The sequence below is a fragment of the Amphiura filiformis genome, chromosome 3 (genome assembly GCF_039555335.1).
Source record: "Amphiura filiformis chromosome 3, Afil_fr2py, whole genome shotgun sequence".
Lineage (NCBI taxonomy): Eukaryota > Metazoa > Echinodermata > Ophiuroidea > Amphilepidida > Amphiuridae > Amphiura > Amphiura filiformis.
In genome coordinates, this window is record NC_092630.1 from 64,324,231 (window position 1) to 64,346,505 (window position 22,275).

Genomic DNA, 22,275 nt, shown 5'->3' on the forward strand with positions numbered 1-22,275 from the left:
AGGAAAAACTTGTTTACGTTCAGACGATTGCTGGCGGGAATTTCAAAATGACAAATCTAAAATTCTTTGAAACAACACATGAAAAACCTGAATTTTGTCCTCAATATTTACTCGTAGACGGTATGTAATACCTTATTTTGTTCCTGACAAAATTATTTACACAATATTATAAGATCTCTGTACAATACTAACGGAAGTAGTAAAATTTGAAGCCAATTTCGCACGCATTTACGACATGACAAATTTTCTCTGTCAGATTTTCAACGCTCGACATAAACTGACGATCGGCAGGTAAACAAATCCAAATATTTACAAAAATATACCTTGTGCAGAGCCATGCAATCATTTTTAAATGCATAATAACAATCAAAAACTACCACGAACACGTGAGCATCGTGACTTTTCTCTAAATATGAATTTGACAAGAGCTGAATTCGCCATTGACAACACACGGAGCTACACGGAGGTAAGCTTAAAAACAGGCCAAAAATCTGAAATCGCATTTTGGTTCTCCGTTTCACTACCCCCTCTTCGAGACTATTTCGTCCCGAAATGTAACATGTATAATTATATAACTTAATTACGGTACAAAAAAAAAAATCAGAGCATTTTCTTGACAAACTTTAGTAGTAACAACGGTAAATTCACTCAATCATTGTTTGGTGACAGGCTGACAATAACATTGTCGTGACCTCGTGACCTCCAAAAGTTTTCCAAAATTTGATTGGCTATTCGGCAGATTTACAACTATACATTATAAAAGCAACTCTATTTCACATGTAAATTATATTATTATGTTTACAAGTTTTATACAAATCTTTCACAGTATCTCTAGCATAAATCATTTAAACATCTGGTTTTTATGCATACTCTTCTTTACCAATGAAATATTAATTTACAAGAACCATTTAATTCACCTTGGTGCACGTTTCCATCAATTTCATTTTCAAATGAACAATACCATTTTTAACTTTGACTTTAAATTTCGAGCTGAAATGACAGAAGTCTGTCTCTGCATCAAGTTACATAAAACAATCATCAGTTCGACATTAATTTTAAATTTTTGCCATCAATTAATGATCAATATGAGTTCAGATTTATAAAAGTTCTATATTCCTCAGCGTCCTTTCTTCTGATGGACCTTGTCTTCAGTTCGATATCTTCAACATCTGAGAATCTACATTATCATACCTCTTTCGCAACTCTCATGAGAAACTGCCAGATTGGTTCACCGTCGATCATGAGAGGAAAGGTTGAGTGGGCCGCCGTTACATCAATTATGCAAGGTGTAAAGAAACCATACATCATCCAATAAAACATTTGACCTGGTAAAGAATAACCATTGGCTGGTCAAATATCACTTTTGCCATTCATTCTTGCATCTGAGTTCTATTAAGTCCATGTAGACTTTCTCAGTTGGCAATCCACCCAAGAGCGAAACTTGATTTTCTGTTACCAATGCGCCTACATAGCCTGACATTGCTCTGAAAACATCATGACTGCAATCAGTGAGTCACCGTCGCACCAACCAGAGTTCCAAAATCATAAGATCTGCATAACCGGCCCGTGGTGATGCCTCAACAGTATCAATAAGAAAACAGATGATGAGATCTAGTTGATTTTCATTCGTTAATCTTCTTAAGAGCACATGCCGTACGACAAAACTTATTGGTATTGCTATCTTCAGTAGATAGCACGTACATACCTAATGGTTATTCAATTAAGCAACCATTATTGTAGGCTTGAAATCGATGTCTGTTATTTAACATAGCTGTCTCCATCTCCATTTTGTTTTTCTTCATCTGTCTTTGTAATCTTCATAATCTGACATTCAATTCAGAATTAAGGCATGAAATCTCATGTATAAAACAACACGAAAAGTGCCCGACAGTCAACACTGTTCATATTTTTCATGGTGATGTCTCCATGCATATCCATCATTCCAAATGATTGTAAGACTAGTTGTGTCGAAATAAAGTGAGGTGTCTTTCACTTTATCTAAATTAAGAAATCCAGAATATTGCTCTTTTTAAAAAGAACAAGAATTTCACAGAGACAAAACTTGGTCAAAAGATTGGCATGACAATACCGCTGCAGTCAGTAAAATCATATCAAACTTCTAATCACGTTTTGGCTGAAATAAAATTTCATTCATGAAGTTCTTTTTATTGGAGGCTATCCCTCCCAAAGTTGAGTTATTATAATTATATAATAACAATAATGAAAACAATTTTTATATACAGGGTCTACATGTCGAGTAGACAATCCGCTATAAAACACGCGTTTATATGATGATGATGTCGGCAAGGCCTATACCTGACTTCAACTTCATAAAACAGTAATTTCATATTTTAGCGGGAAGGAGCTGTGAGCAGGCAGTGCAAGACGTCGGTGAGCCCTTTTCCGGACTTCATATACACCACAAGGATCAGTGACTATACGGCGAGGGCTTTTCCGCATACCATTATCCCATAAACACGATAGCTTTCGTCTCCTTGAATCTTCCTCGTAAAGCTATTTACAAATTATATACAATCATCCAATCATTACATATCTGCATGATAACTAGTCATTCTTCCTGCAGACTCTCGTTCTGCTATGACAAGTTCCCGGATGACAATGAGTTGGTGCATAGGCCATATCGTGTGCCTATACCATCATGACCGTCATCAAGTACCATAGCTGACCTCTTCCAAAGACTCATCTGAGATGACAACTTTCTCAGAGTGTCGGCGTATTGGCCAGATGAATTCCATTCACCTACGCCTATACGGTCAACTAATACCATCTGATCATCACTCGGGGTACCTGCTGACTGGCAGTCTTCCCCATTTATCAAGGGAGTGTCCTGACCACCAGTTAACTGTCTCCTTACAGCTAATCGTCTCCTGGCTCGCCTTCTAGATGATGGAGACTTCCGAGTCCTCCCTTTCTTCTTGAAACTGCTTGAGCATGCCATCTGGCAGGGTAGACCATCACAGTCTTTCCCAATTAAGGGAGCATGCGGCCTGGTTAACTTTTTCTGGATCTTTAAGAAAGCTAACCTTCTCCTGGCTCGCATTTGTGATGAGGGAGACTTCCGGTGCTTTCTCGATGATCTCCCAGTCTTCTCTTTCACATCTACAAATTCAGCAATTCCATCTGCACTATCTCCAGATGTATCATATTGATGCCTGTACTTTTCAGCTTTGTAAAAAGCTTCAGTTTCCACTGCAATCTTAATTGCATCATCAAAAGTAACAGGTTTTGCACGCAGGATGTTTAACCGTAATTCGCTTTCTCTGATAGCACCTATAAAGTATTTCTTTGCTATCTCCTGTGAGAAGGGACTCGGTATCGTTGGCAAAGCTAGCTTGACTAGCCTTCGGATGTTATGAGCTAGGTCAGGCAATGACTCTTTTGGGTGCCTTACTCTGTTATTGAGTTTCACCCAGAATAGCTCTTCCTGATTTTCGGTTCCAAACCTCAGGTTCAAACAGGCCACAAGTGAGTGGTAATCATGCCGTTCAGTCGGATCCAAATATCCCAGTACACTCTGAGCAACACCTCTTAGACTAGTTGCTAAACAAATGGCTTTGGTATAATCATTCCATTTATTCCATTCAGCAACAAGTTCGAATTGTATCAAATAGTCTGACCAGGAAGTGGTCCCATCGTAAGTTTGAGGCTTTATTTTTACTCCAGGCTGAGTGTCATTGCTAGAAAGTTTAGGCCTACTTCTCACTGACTCATCACTTTCATGAACATTAAATTCTTCACCAGCTAATATTTCTGAGCTGGTATCGGTTGGAGAAATATCAACACTATCTTCAGTCGCTGCCATAATAAATCGTGAGCCAAAATTTGTTAAAATTTTGATTTATCCTACCGCCAGACACCAGTTGTAACGGGACCGAGCTTGCCCCTAATACTTTTATAAACGACTGGTGGAGAAGACTAGCCTTCTAAACATACAAGTGGTAGCGTAGTATCAAAGACTAGAATTCTCCCCAAGACATGTTGAATCAGTGATGCATGAAAGGAGAAGTAACAGGTAAAAATGAGACTTGACAATTCTGTTTTATATGTGCTTCTTTTGTTATATCTTGTATTGTTATTTTGCTTTCATATTTGTCTTATCACATCACAATTCATAAATACAAGTAAACACTGGTAAATACACAATCTCTGTTGTTGATCATGACGATCCAGTTGTAACGGGACCAAGCTTGCCCCTAATACTTTTATAAACGACTGGTGGAGAAGACTAGCCTTCTAAACATACAAGTGGTAGCGTAGTATCAAAGACTAGAATTCTCCCCAAGACATGTTGAATCAGTGATGCATGAAAGGAGAACAGGTAAAAAATGAGACTTGACAATTCTGTTTTATATGTGCTTCTTTTGTTATATCTTGTATTGTTATTTTGCTTTCATATTTGTCTTATCACATCACAATTCATAAATACAAGTAAACACTGGTAAATACACAATCTCTGTTGTTGATCATGACGATATTTCCTTATTTAGGCCTATCTCTTTTAAATCCAAATAAATTACCAATAAATGCTGCCGAAAAGTATATAGGCCTACTATCTGCTTGAATAATCAAGAAGCATAAAAATACAATTTAATCAACAGAATCTCTCATCACATGACATAGTCATAGGCTAGGCCAAGGCCTAGTAGGCCTACTACAGAGTATCCATGCATGGACACCAAATACGACCTTGCCATGCAACAATGAACGCACATAAATACAGTGCATAATTTTCCATTGGACTTGTGCATGTGTGCGGCAAGTCACTTGCCCAAATTAGGCATAGGCGCTAGGCCAAATCACCGGAGTGTATTACTGTATAACCACCCTGGTGTTGCCACTATTGTGGTAGCCAAGCTGCCCCTAGCTCAATCTGAGCTCCTGAGTAGGGCGTATTTGCTTTGGTTGGCAGTGCTTACCCTGTGGTTTCCCTTTCAGGGTTCGTGGGTGGACTAATTGTCCACCAAGCAATCTGATTAAATTTGCGTCGTGCACGGCCTTTTATGCTCTCCTGAACGCGTTCATGGAACCTTTTGGCGGCTGCGTTCAAAGCGTAAGCTCGTTACTATGGATATCGCAAGCAGTCACTCCGCGTCAGGCGCTCACTTTCGAAAAGATTTTGAGCATGACGAAATCAACAATTTAATAACTAGAACAATTGCTAAAGTGTTTCTAAATCAGGAATCAAACTGATGACCCCCTTTTTGACCATGTAAAACATAAAAATACTCAAAAATATCTTAAAATTCTACATCCTTAAACAATTACATCTTAAATAATCCAAAGTTTGATCAACAAAAGTCGTTTTTAAGGAAATTTACAATTTTTAGGAAAAACTTGTTTACGCTCAGGCGATTGCTGGCCGGGAATTTCAAAATGACAAATCTAAAATTCTTTGAAACAACACATGAAAAACCTGAATTTTGTCCTCAATATTTACTCGTGAGACGGTATGTAATACCTTATTTTGTTCCTGACAAAATTATTTACACAATATTATAAGATCTCTGTACAATACTAACGGAAGTAGTAAAATTTGAAGCCAATTTACACGTCACGACATGACAAATTTTCTCTGCAGTATTTTCAACACTCGACATAAACTGACGATCGGCAGGTAAACAAATCCAAATATTTACAAAATATACCTTGTGCAGAGCCATGCAATCATTTTTAAATGCATAATAACAATCAAAAACTACCACTAACACGTGAGCATCGTGACTTTTCTCTAAATATGAATTTGACAAGAGCTGAATTCGGCCATTGACAACACACGGAGCTACACGGGAGGTAAGCTTAAAAACAGGCCAAAAATCTGAAATCGCATTTTGGTTCTCCGTTTCAATATTGGTATTCTCGAGTTTGCCTCATTGAGTCTATCCTGCACGTTTTACTCTCATTCAATGCGCAGAAAAGTTCACTGATATTTTTTTTTTCAAATTAAAACAACTTTTAAAACTGTAAAGCTGAACATGTAACTTGCAGTAGTTTAAATAAGTACAAAAAGAGCTTAAAATCTTTTAAAAATATCAGTGCAGCCAGCATCCCACAGTGACAGCAAGAGGGGAGTGGCAAGACTTCTTGCAGGGGAAGAACTGCCCCCCTTTGCCCTCCTTGGCTACACCACTGCATACACAAAATAAAACAAAATAAAACTTTTAAAAAATTGATTTATGGTTAACCAACCAAATAAGACTTTTAATATAAATTTATTTGAAATTATTTATGTTGTTGAGCCAATCAGAGATGCTGATATTTCATGACCTGAGATTCAAATAGCCAATCAGGACCATAATAATTATTTGCACACACATCATTTATGATGCTAGTATCAGTACCGTATTCAACTTAATTAGCATTTAGCACCCCTCCTCTGACACATGCCCCATACAGAATATTTCATGTCACACATGTCATAACTTCTAAGTGCCCTTTTTTCAATGAATTGAGTAAACCTATTTCCAGGAGTAACCCCATCAAACAGCACTGAGCAAAGGATTATTTATGTGTTTATATATATTCCAAATTTTGACTTTCATTTCATTGTTTTTAAGAAAGCACCCCTAACACTGGCTGGCTTATTCGGTCGAATGCAGTACAACAAAAGATTGTGATAGCACGACAAAGCTGTGCTATATAAAAAGTTTAATTAATGCTTTGGTATTAGAGTTTTTGACGACTGTGTTTTCATTATTAGTTTTAACATGCACGTACCCTCCTTACCACCTTCACAACATTTGTAACATGATAAGAATTAGAATTGAACGCTGTAAAATGAGCACACACAGATTGCATACATACACAACATGCTTTCATGCTCCAGCACTCAATCAACAGCAACAGAAGCCTCGCAACTGACATTTATCAATAATTCAAACAAGTCCACTTTCCTGACTTCATGCCCTCTTTCCTATTCAGCTGACAGTGGACGATGAATAATAAAATCAACTGGACAAATCGGGCAATTTGGCTTATTATTTTGTGCAAGAAGTAGATCTATTGATCGAAAGTGTGGTCAGTTTTAATGATTAACTATTTGTCTCCAACTTCTTTTATAACCACTGAAATATGACTGTTTAAGTGTGACACTAAAATAGAATACAGGATTTTGAGATATATATTCACTTCCCTGAAATCATTTACTGGAGTTTTAATCAGAAAAAAAAGTGATTTTCTTTGTAATTAGCCTACAACCATTACTCCCGTTTCCAGAAGAATACAGCACTAATTTCATCCTGCTTTGCCAAATACAACATGGTTCAATCCTGGAAAACTTAACATTTTTGTATGTTTTCTTACAATTGCAGCAGTCATTAAAATTAATAAAAATCAAGCATTCAAAATCACACATTTCAAGTGTTTGCTCAGAATTTTCATATTTTATGTTTTAATTTTGATAATTGGATAGATGTGTTTCCAAAAATTAGACCACAAAAACCTGTAATTAACCCATTTAATGGTAAAGCTTGATAGTCACAGCATACAAAAAACAAGCTAAAAATATGTGTTTTTGGACCTTACTTCCACAAACTGGCCAAATATAAAATTTGACTTTTACTGCAAGTATTAATTAGGATTTAGCTGTTTCGTTTGGCCATTTATTGTTGATCCAACAAAATTAGTGAGTATTTTTCTAGAATCAGGAGTTGTTTGTTGATTTGTTCAGTCATTCATGTACATATTTTACATTTTAATTGATGACTTGTTCATTCATTTATTCATTAATTCTACCTTTATTCTGGAAAACCTCTTTCAATACATAAGTATTAGTCTCCTAAGAGGTCCAGTTAACAAAAAACAATACACACAAGTACTCTTTGAATTAAAAAACTGATTTAAATAAACAAGACACATTGAAAAATAAAGATAAAACTGATTAAATACACAAAAGATTATAAAATTTAATTGGTTATTACACTTTTAAATTCATGCAAACTAATATTCTTGTGGTTGTGTGCTAGCTTGTTCTAGAATACTGCTGTTCTAAAATGGAAAGTGCTTTTGCCAGTAGTAATACTCTGTGTTGGAACAAGCAGGGTATTATTAGATTGACTTCTAGTACTTTGGGCATGAGGTGAATGAGTAAAAGTGAAACTATGAGAAATGTATAGGTACAATTTGTTTAAGACATTTGAAAGTTAAAATAAGAAGTTGACGATCCCATCTAGAGTTGTGCCATCATTTTTTCTACTGGGACTGTTGTTAGCATGAAGAAGCATGCAAGCAAATTTATTTTGCAGGATCTGAAGCTCATGGTTTATTAATTACGGAGCCTTGAATACTTGCATTACTTTACAGACAGACACTCCTTCATTGCGCTACACTGTTCCACTTGGAAGGCATCCTTCTATACTATCACAAGGAAGCTCCAAAATAAGGTGGTTCATTCTGGGAATAAGATTTTCCTTTCGTAGTGACATGAACAAGAAATGACATACATGTACACACATGTTTTCAGAAGCCTTTCATGTCTGTTGCATACTAGGGAAAGAAAACATACTAGCATTTAAGATGAAATTACATTGGAAACATAACATGAATATAGGCAGATAAACCAGAGCAAAAACTCTGGCTATATACATTATCTGCCTGTGGAAGGATCTGCCACAGACATTCGGATAGTGAGCTACACAGACTGTCCCTATAGTCCGTCAACTCAGAAGTACAAAGTAAATAGACCTCAGAAACTGGAGGTATGAGAATAATTATTATTTCAGTGCAATGCGTGTGTGAATGCTTCTTTGGCACCCCAACTGCTGCTTGCGATTTGTACTTGCCGAGCGCACCATGCTCTTTATGCATCACACATTTTTAACACGCATAGTGCATATGACGCAAAGCCACAGATTTACTTTGTACTTGTGAGTTGATGGACTATTATAGTCTCCAGTCTGGTACTTATTTGGATGAACAGTCAGAGTAAACAGCTTTTCACTTTCTCTCAAGACAATTGAACAAAATGTCCAAGTAAATTTAGATGTTAAAAAGTAAATTTACTAATTCTTCAGAGTTTGGGGTATGTGAAGGTGATCATTGAAACGGTCTTGTTGTTATCATTGTTGATCAGCCAATTTGCATTAAATTGTTTATACTGCATTCATGCTCAAAAATACTTGACACACAGCACTTAACTCTGAGCAATTAATTATGAAATTTACTTGAAATTATAAATCAATAAAATAAAGAAATAGTCTACCTTCTTATCATTGGAGTCATCATCTGCTTCAGGATCATACCTCTCTGCACATACTGTGGGTAAAAAAGAACATTTCATGTACACGGTTAAGATTTGTGTCAGTAAAAACATGATATTAATAATATTTAACTAGTAAATAAATAAAAACTTTGGGAAGACACTCTTGAAAGTAACATTGTATGTAATCCTCAAAAACCCACCTATAGGAAGTGAGCTGGCAAAAACAGAACCAATCAAACAAAAATAAGTACCGTACTGACGCGAGTATAGTCCCACCTTCGAGTAAAGTCCCACCCCCAAATTTAAAAACTTAAAAAAAAAAAAAAAACATTTTTTTTTTTTTTTTGAATTCGAATATAGTCCCACCCCCAATTTTGAAAAATGTTCACCCAAAAGCGGATGGGACTATACTCGGCCAGTACGGTAAGTTAAAGTTGTTTGGTTCTCATTCAGAGGGTTTTGGAAATTGATGAGGGAGCAAGTTTTTGCAACATTGGATGTGGTAGCAGTTGCAATCCTTTAAATGCATTCTCGAAAAATGATACGGTACTTTTTATGTAAAAGGTATAACTCTTATTATTGTTGCTTTAACATCATCATCACTGTGAATATAAGTAGGGATAACCATCAAAATTTCATGTTGTCCCAATTGCTACAAAAGATTGTTTTCTGGATAGAACTCATCAACAGAAGTATTTTGGTGGTTAAATGGTCAAAATCGGTCAAAAACTTTTCGAATTATGAATTTTTAAAGTTTCCCATTCTGACCGGTCATTGAACGAAATAAAATGACATGGTCCAAAAATAGCAATTGGGAGCAAAATTGGCATAAACATATATTTACCTTTATATATTTCTTTATTTTAACATATATGCAAACATGAAACAAGCATATTGTGAAAGTATCAAAGGGTTTCTTATGAAATGGCACTTTACTAGTCAATGGCATAAAGTATTTTTTCAAACCGAGGCATTGAAATCATGCATTTAGAGAACATTTGCCAAAAATCATCCAAGATGGCTGATATGGCACAAAATCAAAATTGCACTTAGTCTAGGTGAACTTTTTGTTCACAACCAAAAATTTCAATGTTATTGGGTTTAATATGACCAATCAGTAGGTGTATGCAAACAAAATCTTAAAGTGTCATTGAAGGTCATTGACTCGTTCACAACAATATAGGTATGCACTTCACTCATCATGCTCATGTGTGACCTCTAACAAAAGGTGCTGGTTCCCGTAGTATTCTTCATTCAAACCAATTCAATGCATGACCTCGGAGTCACCTGCATGACTTTCGCGGGCTATTTTGAAACAGTTATGGTTGCACATTCAGGTATTTCTTTTGAAAGTTCTAAACAAGGTATAGCCAGCAGCAAGTTGTAGATGGTATAGGCCTAAATATAAGAAAACGTTTAGGGTTGAAATCAGGTGAAAAATACATCGAATGAGCACGAAACTTCACATTTATGTTCAGAAAGGTGTCTTCTTAGCATGATTCGAAAGGAGTATGGAAATTCCAAAGGGAAGCTGGTGATTTAATTTGTAACTCGAGATCTACTTGTTCATATTTTTCCCTTTTTACAGAGGGTATGATAGAGGTATTACTGTCAACTCTGCCAAATTACAGCTCAGTAGGCCACGTTTTTCACCTGATATTATTAATCTGAATATTTTGTGCCATTCTTGAGCAGTGCTGAACTCAGCCACTGGCAATTAAACGCACTGTGGCGATGGACCAATTTTGACTCGCACTTATAGGAAAATGAAATAAGTTGTGTTGCTGTAATTTGCAAGATAGTTACAAAATATAATTGGCATTCACTTTCCCCATTTTTACAGAAAAATATTGATAAATAAAAGAATGAGATCAATTTAGAAATGTCTGTGCAAGCAGTGCACAGTTGAGCTCCTTGCATGTCTATGGGAGCGTTCTAATCAAGTTGATGGTTCATTGGTCATCCCTAATATAAGGTATAACTGCATTGTATAATTTGTTTTTCTTTTTTCACCCAATGGAATTTGGGGAGCTGCAGAAAATGGGTGGATGTTACAATCTAAGTGCGGATAGGTTTGCGCCAGGTTCGGCTGCAACTAGCCTAGTTGATGCGATCTGATTGTGATGATTCACCACTGGCTAAATTACAGCACTTTGAATCCTCTGGAAAAAGCGCTATATAAATTCCGAAATTTATTTATTATTTATTTTTTACCTAATGTATGAATCATTTAGCACCTAGTAAAGTAGTATGATATCAGTAAACAACCCTGAAATTTATATGAGCACAGATTGTTCTCCTCACAATAAGATACTGATCTTTACAATTAAACCAATGAAGCATTTAATATTTCCCTACTTGACATTACATAAATCAGTTGGACTAGCCAAGGCATGTACCAAACAAAACACAGGGCAATAACTGTGCACTTTGAATACATTTGTTTAAAACTACATGTATCATCATCAGAGTGTTGTTTTCAAGGTGGTTAATGCTGCCTCCTCTTAAGAGCCGAACAATCTAAATCAATAGGTTAGGAGGTGGTCAACATTGATTGGCTAAAAAAATCATTATCTCAATTCATCTTATGGCCAGAAAAGCACCTGTGAAAATTACGTCAGACCAAAGTGGTGAATGGTGATGCACCAATGCAAACTCCTTCCTTCCTTGTTGCTTCACCAAGATGAACATATTACACACAAATTATGGTTGCGCACAGATGTGGAACAGTGATATCACAATCAGTAATAAGATGCAAATCAGGGCTTACTTTAACACATAAATTATGCATTCACACACTTTCCAAACCCCTTCAAATGCAGAGTCGACATAGAAAAACACGATATTTTCATTTGGTAGTGATACTAGACAACGAAAATATACCAGGGCTTCTAATGAACCATGTGATTATTGGGGCAAGTCACTACTTATGTGCAATTGATTGAATGTTTCAATTCTTTAACATACTCGGTCAAAGTTGTCACAGAATGGAAGAGATACATAATTTACACATCAACTATATTCTCTTGACATGTTACCCAGGGAGCAGGGATGGTCCACCTGCATCGGGAAGATATAAAAACCTCATGGGTATCAAACAGTTCAGTGGGGTCAAATAAACACCCCTAGGGTGGACACGTAAAAAAAATCTTCTGCACGGGGCCTACAACAGGGGGGTCACATGTGGGGGGTCCATTTTAGTAATTTTTGCTCAAAGTATATCGTGTTTGGTGTCAAATGAAAGGAAATTTAATTTCAAACACAGAAGGTGGTGTTTGTTTTGTCAATTTATCATCCTGCAAAGAGTTACACTTGATTTAAAGGTGTACATGTAGGCCTACAATATATAGTAATGGATGATTGAAACGCTACATGATGCAGTCATGTCTACAGTAGAATTCATCTCGACCTTTGCAGGACTTAAACCCCATTAAAAGCTATTAAACCAAGATAACACTCATTGAAGCAGCTCAACTGATTAAATCAGATCTTCTCTGGTTGTGTACAAGTGTCTGTTTTCAATGTGCGACATCGCAATAAAGCTGGTATTACAGCTTCAGTTGGGTAACCGATTATAAAGGAAGCGAAAGGAAACAATGGTATGTGTACCATTGTTCACGAAAAATGACACAAAGACCTGCTTTTTGTTAACCAGCATTCTTCAAAATGAGCAACATAATGATTGTTGACTTAACACAGTTTGGAAATAATTTCTTCATATTTTTGGTGTTATCTGTCGTTTACATATCCTTCCTAAAACACACAAAAGTGCGACCCTCTCCAAACATCTAAATTAGCTAAAAATTTAGGACATGTTACAAAACTTTATTTTCTAGAACCTATTTAGAATAATTTAAATGTAGCTTTTACCGTTTTTTTGTGGCATCCTTCAGAAGTGAGCGGTTCGATACCAATATTTTCGGTCAAATCTCCATTCAATTAACACGGGGAGTTGGCTAGCTATGCGTTGCCCTCACTCATATTTTACAAAAGTGCGACCATTTCTGAACATCTAACCTAGCTGTAATTTTAGGTCATGTTAGAGAAATATATTTGCTAGAAGTTTTGGAGAATAAATAAAATATTGGCTGGTTATTTTCACACAGTGATGTTAACTAGGCAAGTGTCCATTCTCCCAACATACATCATTTGTTGAGGTCACACGTCAATGGTGAGAGCACTGTGTATTGTGTATAGGAAAACGGACAGTAACTGCAGTATGAACATGGTTAATGAAGCTATATATATCGTGTATATTACTGTCCCTATCTATATAGAATACTAGAAATGCTAAAGGTGCCTTAAAGACTTCTAGCTATTTCAGTGTAATGTTTCATTCTTATAGGAACTATTTTCTGTAAATCCTTTGTCAATATGACCATCATCTATAATATATGGATGATACTACGTGTACATTCACATGCACATCAAAGCGAACTTTGTACCTCTTGTCTTAGAGTCCATTAAATGTACTAAGCTTATCTACATTGTGTTATCATGACAAATGTTGAAGTCATAAAATAATATCCTATTGGATGTCTTCTTCAGATCCACTTTCTTCTTCCTTACTTGACTCCAGTTCATCTGCCAGTTCCATTTGCAAGTCTTCTTGCAGCTTTGCTCGACTACCGTCAGGATGTCCTCTGCAGATTCAGCCGATATTGCAGCGTCTGGATGCTTTTGAACACTTGCAGTTTCTCTGGCACCCTTTCCTGCAGGAGCAGTTGGTTCCTTTTGACACATTTGGTGGTCATGGTGAATTTCACATTGCTTGTGGATTAATGTGGAACTACAACCTCCCCCTCTAAAGTCCATCCGCATTCCTTTGCAATGTATGCTGTTTTGTCTATGATGCATGCATATGCTGCTCTCTCCAGGTGAAGGCGAAATGCATCCTCGGTTGGTGGACGGAAATCTCTTTAAGTTAGTAGTATCATCTTCAGAAATTTATGAGCCCTGAGCTCTGTAAGACTATTACACCGGGCGATGTCATTGCTGGAAGAGTAGACTGATGAAATGAACAACTGCTGCGCCTGGTCAATGACGTCATCTGTCAGGTTATGGTCAGCCTCAGCTGATCCAGTGGAACAGCTTTTCTCTAACCATGTAGGTTTTCCAATGAAGAAAGCGGTAGCTGGTCGTAATGGCTCGTCCACTGAGACTGTGGATCAGTGGAAGGGCCTGACACCGCATAACTTGCACCATGGGGTCATAGGCGCATTCTTTTAGCTTTTGGCGCACAGAATTACCATTTAAAGGTTGCTAAAGGGTCAATTTAACCCCTTATATCTATTGTTTTGGCTCCATAGTTTTAAAAAATGTGCAATTTTTGATCCTTGTTTGAAAACCTACGCTACCCCTGCCTGACACAGATCTGTATCTAGTTTGCCTGTTATTTCATGGATAGGGAGATAGCTCTCCTGGTCAGTTTTCATCCACAACTTTAATCCCATTTCCTGAAGCATGGTCTTACAGTAGTAGATGCATAACCCAACAACATCAGTTCATTGGTGTAGATTACTATCCGCTTCACACCTCCCACTTGAGTAGCATAGACAGCGTGTAGCAAAATCCGTGTATCTGCTTCTTCATGAGTTGACATTAGTTGCTTAAGAAGATGTAAGGAAGTAATTACAACTGCAATCTCACTTCCATTCTATTGGTCAACAGGGTGCATTTTTTTTCAACGCTGTAAGCTCCCGCAAGAAACAACTTCATCGATCCTAGAAATGGGTTGACCATCTCATCACTGACCCACTTCTCACAGAGGTACACAGGCAATGCTGATTTGTTGTTAGATACGCTGAAAAAGCTTTGGGATCAGGTGCACACAATTGGCTGCTCACTTCATACACTTTTCCACCTGTTTCAGCCCATCTGGTATACGCTCTGCAGACTTCAGGCTGTTGGCATAACATCTGTCGCAACAGAAGTGTACGCTCTCTGTACGTTGGGATAGATTGGACATTAGTGGTCGTCTGTATTGGTCAGCAATATCTGGAAAAGGAGCATCTCGGGGAGCATCTCTGTCAAATGACCACTTGCATCAACAATCACACTGGTGCTAACAATGGAATCTGTGGGACGCCAGATACATGTATCTTCAGCAGATTGCACTCCAGTCTCCTCCTTCAGGGCTTTAACAAGGCAGGATTTTCTGTAATGACCCAAGCTCTCAAACCCAGGGTCCATGCTTGCTTGTGGTCAGAGAGAGAGAGAGAGGTGACCACTACTGAGAGACGCAGATATGATGCTACATTAGGCTATATGATCACTGGCATGTCCAGGATCTGTTCTCCTCATGGGGCTCAGAGGGCTTTCGGGGTTATGCGGGGTTTAATGGCTAAAATCGCCATAAAACGGCTGATTTTACATGATTTTTAACAAAGTGCGGGGGGTGGGGGGCTTCAACCCCTAAAGCACCCCAGACACGACACTGATGATTGCTAGCTGGGCCAAGGACTGGGTTGGGTAAGGTCAATGGCGTCGGGTCTCTGTTACTAGGCAGAGGGTACTCAGGATAGAAAAAGGTGTCAATTCTAAAGTAGGAATGGGTCTACAAGAACGTGAATCGTGAAGAGGATCTGGCTACTTGTTATCTATCCAAAAACATGAAAAGAATGTGAAACAGCACATCAGATCAGTGTATTGACTGCAAAATTTAATGAAATATGATACCACACATGCCATATATGCATAGCTCTACTTCATCTGATAACCACCCCCCCCCATTATCCAGAGCCCCCCCTCCCCACACACACACACCCCAACATGGTGGCCCAGTCTGGACAATCAAATGTATGGCATAATTTTAAGCATCAATTTTCTAATCTTTGTGCAAATAAAAGGTGATTTTGTCACATTATAGTGCACTATATAAAGTATTACGCTGCAAAAAATGTGTTTCGGGGCAAACTTTGACCCCCATAACACCCCCTGTGCAGCTGATTTCAAAACGTGTCCACCCTAGGGATGTAGCCTATAGTCCATAGATTCCATCTATATAGGACACGTTTTTATATCTTGCCAAGTCAGTTTGCATCAAAATATGGGTGTTTGCTCCCTGGGTATGTACAGACCAATGATGTAAACACAATTTATGAGAAAGACAGAAATGATTGAACATGCTGATTACTATGGTGCTATCAGCAGTAGATAGCAAAACATTTTAATACAACAATCTCAACTGAAGGCCTACAGATAATAACATCACTGCTCTTCTCCATCTGACTCATTAGCTCAGTTGGTAGAGCATCGGTCCGGTGATCCAAAGGTCCCAGGTTCAAATCTTGGCTGTCATTTATGTACATGTATGTGGAGACTTGTGTTAAAAACCTTTCTCATTATCTCAACTAACTTTTTGGGAAAGCTCTATTATACACCCTCCTAGTCCTAGTATATTTCTACTTAAGGGGGTACTACACCCCTCAATAAATTTGTGTCTATTTTTGCATTTTTCTCAAAAACTAATAAAACAGTGGTAACAAAAGTTATGTATATTATTGGGGCAGGAATCCAATTACTCACTGGAATTTCAGTGACCCAAGACAAGCGGTTTGTTATTTATGATAAGAAATAAGGTACCACTAGGATGTACCTCGTTTCCTATCATATACTGAACCGCTTGTCTTGAATCACTGAAATTTCAGTGTAGTAATTGGATTCCTTGCCCCAATAATATACATAACTTTTGTTACCAGTGCATTATTATTTTTTGAGAAAAATGCAAAAATAGTCACAAATTTACCACAGGGGTGTAGTACCCCCTTAACCCCGATTGTGAATATTTTTAATGTAACACATATGTCCATTTTTTTGTTGATTTTAATCCATCACAAAATGTAGATTTTTTTTTTATTTAAATAGGCCAAAGTTATGCACACAGGAGCTTTGACTTTGAGACAAACTTTTAATTAAACATGTCCTTAGCAGCTTGTGTCTGATCATGATAATTTATTGTGACCATGTCCCCAACAGGTCATCAAAACACAGACACTGCCATGCCTGGCAGGACAACTGCATTTAAAATGATTAAAAAGAGCAGGGCAAGTAAGTTGGGCAAGTGGATTTCTTTCTATGGACTTGCCCGATGGCCAAGTGGAAATTTTAAAAGTCTGTGAGGCCTGGTTGTTGGAACTTGTGCAGTTTAAAAACAAGGTCTATGAACTTTCTATACTAACATGTATGTATTTTATTACACTCTATTATAATCCATGTTTCTTCAATTGCTAAAATGACAGCATAATAAAGTTCTTGAAAATAAACAGAGTAGTAAAGCGATGCGATGGTAACTAATCAATTCAGGACAAATAATGTAATTTGGTAATAAGTTTGAAAAAAATCCAGAAGTGTAGGTGGTGGACTTAAATATATCCTTATGTTATTAAAAAAAGGGTAATATTGCAGAATACTTATTACTGTGACATCCAAACTACATATACCAAATATCCACTGAGCTTAGGTTTATCTGGTAATCCTCCTAAGACATAATCTTAAATTGAATTGCAAATTTTGCCTGCTGCTGTTAGACTGGGGGTAATCACATCTCAGGAAAGGTAGAGGTTGGTTTATGTGACAATTTGTTCATTTAAAAAAAATATCATTTTTATTTGAAATAGGAAATTTACTTTCTGACACTTTTGAATGTGTGACTGACAATGTGCATGCAGATAACACACATGTATACAAGCACCCCAACGTCCATCATAATTTTGCATGATCAAGTTATATTGTAACAATTTGTATCAAATATCTGATACAGCCATTACCCAATTCTCTAGCTTCGGCAGCAAGTTCACAATGAAAATGAAGTATCAGTCCTGCAGGGATTGTCCCCATTAAAAGGGGTTGTATCCTGATTTCCCTCATGCATCCTTCACAATATGCCCACACCATCAACGTCACTACATCCCAAAGCCAAATCCTTACTTACCAACTGCAAATTCATGTTGTTTTCTATTTTAAGCATACTATTAACTTGTTGGAAATATCATTTAGAATTTTCTACCTAAAATTAAAATAATGTAATGTAATGTAAAGCACAAAATGTTCACATATGTACATAAGTATGAAATTTATGTGAATTTGGTTAGTTTGCAAAATCTACATGCATGCGAATAGTTTTTCTTCATATCGGCCTTTAAATGTACAAATTCAAGAAACTTTCACATCACAGAAACATGGATTCTCTCCAAAGTGTGAAATTTTTATGTTGCAAAATATCATGCTTTATACTAGTATTCCAACCTAATCAGCACCGCTTCTAATATGCACCCTCTAAGAAAATTGTCAAACATGTGCCCTCTCTTCAGTTGATGCACATGTATTTTCCACCAAATGTCTAAATAACATTACCATCTTACACTTATGGCTTAGGATTATGTTGATTTTGACTTCATGAACACGGTTTTTTATGTCATTTCAATTAAGAGTATGAGTAACATGACTTGATTTAATTGCCCAGGGTGCTAATTAAGTAGAATACAGTACATGTAAGTGGCATTTTGCTATTACAGAGAAAATTATGATTAAACTCGACAGTCTAGTAAGTACTACTAGGGACCTTTTTGCAACTTTTCCCCAAGATCTTCTGAATAGTAATGATAATTTAGACATCACCATTTGACGAATCCCATGTTACACCTAATTAAATTAATTAGCAACATTTTGACACTTTTCAATCACTTCATAATTTCTCATATATTTTTCTAAAGTTTTGTATGTTTCGGTTCACCTCAAGTTTTGTAGTGATTTACCAATGATTTTTGGCGGTTGCGCTGCAAGCATGCTGACAAACCACCTTGTATGTGTGTATTTTATGGCCTGCGTGATTAACTTTACACACACAATTTTATACTGCGATCAGCAAAATGCACACCTACGTCACTGCCAAAATCAAGGTGAACCCAAAGCTTAGTTTGATTAGACCACAGAATTAAAGACAGAGAATCGGGACTCGACCGCCATCTTGATACAGGCATGGAGCAAAAATTGGGGGTATTCGGTTTCCCTCGTAATGCACTCGAGGCATTTGTTGTCCTGCAAGCGCGACTTGGATGAAGGGCGCATTTGAAAGACGCACTTGATGTGACTTACGCGAGTACCAAGACGCTTCAGATGAGACGCATAATTGTTTTCGTTCGTCTCTGCGCGCCGTCGGCAAGGACCCGAATACCCCAATTTTCTCCCCATAGCTGACGGCGCGATTGTACGTGGCGGTATAGGGAGTCCCGGTTCTCCTTCTCTAATTCTGTGGATTAGACTCACATATTTGCTGCTGCTGTCTAAAGCTTCATGCTGAGTGGGCCTGAATTTGTAATGATTTTTATTTATCAACACATAAATAAATTTGCCACTAAGAGTAACTAATCTATAGAGTTTGAATCAAGTGATACCATGCCAATCATTGGAGGATTACCATTCAAGTCCTAAAAACAATCTTACAATAATTATATCCACATATATCCACATATGATATTTCTACCATCGACCATCTGCTTATTTTACCTACAAAGGAGCTTGCACTATCCATATTGTAAATATAAATATGCAAATTTCTTTTGAAGTGAGCACCAACTACAAGAAATCTTGTAGATCATTGTAGGCAAACTGATAGGTAGCTAACAACCGTTTTGCCTAGACTGGCATTACCTACAAGCTTACTTTTGAAGATTTTATACAAATAATACATAGTTACCAGGGAAACAGGGCATATTATTCAGTGGTGGTGGCAGGAATTTTTCAGGGGGCGGGGGCAAAGTGAGAGGGGGGGGGGGGAAATGCGCAAACTTGTCACAAAAGTGGACATTTTAAGTAATTTTGGGTTTTACGGGGGCAAGAAAAATATTTGGGGAAAATGCCCTCAAGTATGCTTCTCAAAAATACAAGACTGTTCACAATTATCCATGAACTATCTAAATAAAACACAGGGATTTACTAAAATGTTAACAGGTTTTTTTAGGACATCAGAAAGGCCATATTTATGGCCATTTTAGCCTGCCAAAACTGAATGCAGCAACTCCCAAAGATGATAATGCTACTCAATGTAGCTGTTATCTAGATGACTTACGTGGCCAAAAATTGTGGGATGACCACTACGGATCAAAATGTTCAAAATCCAAAGTTACACCCTTCACCTGGACCTTTACCGTGAAAATTACCATATGCTATACTTTGTTCGGCTTATAATTGGCAAAATTATTTGTTTTGTTTTTATCCCAACGGATGTAATTTTAATTTATTCACCGCAAAAATATCATGCTCCACATGATTCCATGGGCGGCTTTGGGCGCCGCCATCAGTAGTAGTATTAGCAAAGTCATAAATCCCTCATTTCTACAGGAGCACCATCAGGAATTTTTACCCCATTTTGAAAATTCATTTCAAATAAACGCCCCCGTTTTGGAAAAATCCAACACTCCCGGGGCGTTTATTGCAAACAATAATTAAGTCTCTTGTTTTTCACCAATTATAAGCTAAACAAAGCATACCTTCCTTCAGTTGTGCAGGAGGTCAACTTACCTGACTTTCTTCTTGTCATTCTTTGCCGTGCTATCTCTGCAACAAATCAAAAAACAAAAAAAGCATTAGTAAAAGTTCATCATATCTAGAATTTAATGAGAATATATTTCCACTTCTCAGATTTAGTGGTGTCACAATTGAACAATATAATTTAACACAAACCCCCCCCCCCCAATATTTTGCTATGGGGATGGTCTGTTCCCCCCCCCCCCCCCCCCAATGTTGATGCCGGTATGTGGGTTTCTGACCAAATTAACCTCATATTTAGCCCAAAAGTGCCAATTTTTCGCGCTTCACACAAATTTATTCCAATTTTGCACCATATATCATGAGTTTAGCTTCATTATGGCAAAAATTTTCATGTGCTTTGCGCACATTTGTACCACAAATTTGATCTGTCGCCATCTATGCCGCTAGGAGTGAACAGGGAAAAAGAACAATGCAAATGAAAAAGAAATTATTTTAGAAGTTCAAAATACCAACAATAACTTGAAGACATTGCACAGATTTTTCTGGAATTTCATTCAAAACACTAAAAGAATGTGAAGGGACAAAAACTAATGAAATTTAAAAAATATGGATCTGTATTCTTTTAAAATAAAAGTCCTTGTACAAACATTTATAATCATAATCAATATTGTCAAATTGGTTTTGAGCAATACAATTTGTTTACAATCACTGATGATAGAAACTGCATCAATTTTCTGAGAGCAACATTTTCTGTGGGCAGAAACTTGAGGAAATAGTGTAGGGCCCCCCTACATTGTTCATGAATGTACAATCAATCCAACAAAAATACTGAAACTCCTGCAAAAATATAATTCATAATCTGACAAGTGGTATAGATGTCACAAAGGTCACAATAAAAGAAATTAAAGTAACACTAGTTTGCACAGCAGTACTACAGAGTTACATGTGTATTTTGGATGTGAAGAAAATTGGACAACTGTTTTTCAAATGTTGAACCGGCAATTTCGATGAACAGGGGAGACCTAGTTGAAATTCATTTGAAGGTCCTGCATTATGTATGCATGACAGTCACACCTATTTTACAACAATGCCCAATTTGAACTTTACCACTGCATTGAAGGTATTTGATATCAGGAAGTGATTGCAAAAAATGGAAAGCAAAATTAATTATAACCCATACCTGAACCATACATTGTATATCTGGGTCCACTAACCTGTTGAAGAGGTTGATATTATGTTAACCCTAGAACTGTGAAGGGGGGGGGTGTACCCACCCGCAAGATTTGTCATAAAAAATGTATGTTTAGCCCAAACGACATAAGCAAATCGTAGATCCTTTGCGTTCATTTTAGTGATAAATTTTTTACCCCAGCACCTTACCGGGGGTAGGAGCGGGCATCAAAAATGACCATAGAGGGGAGTTTGTTGAGACCCACCATTAGTTTCTATAGTAAAATCCATTTTGCTCTTGTAAAATTATTCCAAGACTTTTTACTTGTTAGTTGTTGAAATAGTCATGTCCTTTAATATTTAGGAGAAAATTCGGTGCAAATCATGTTGGTAGAATT

The 22,275-nt window shown here is 37.1% G+C and overlaps 1 protein-coding gene across 1 annotated transcript in view; it reads right to left on the reverse strand.

The window, feature by feature from the left end:
* LOC140148954 (cAMP-dependent protein kinase type II regulatory subunit-like) overlaps window positions 1-22,275 on the reverse strand; it is an 87,414-nt gene that overhangs the window by 38,507 nt on the left and 26,632 nt on the right. The window contains exons 2-3 of the mRNA XM_072171064.1: window positions 20,738-20,773; window positions 9,218-9,270 (exon numbers count right to left, since the gene is read on the reverse strand). Of these exons, the coding sequence (XP_072027165.1) occupies window positions 9,218-9,270; window positions 20,738-20,773 (89 nt within the window). The remainder of the gene's footprint in view (window positions 1-9,217; window positions 9,271-20,737; window positions 20,774-22,275) is intronic.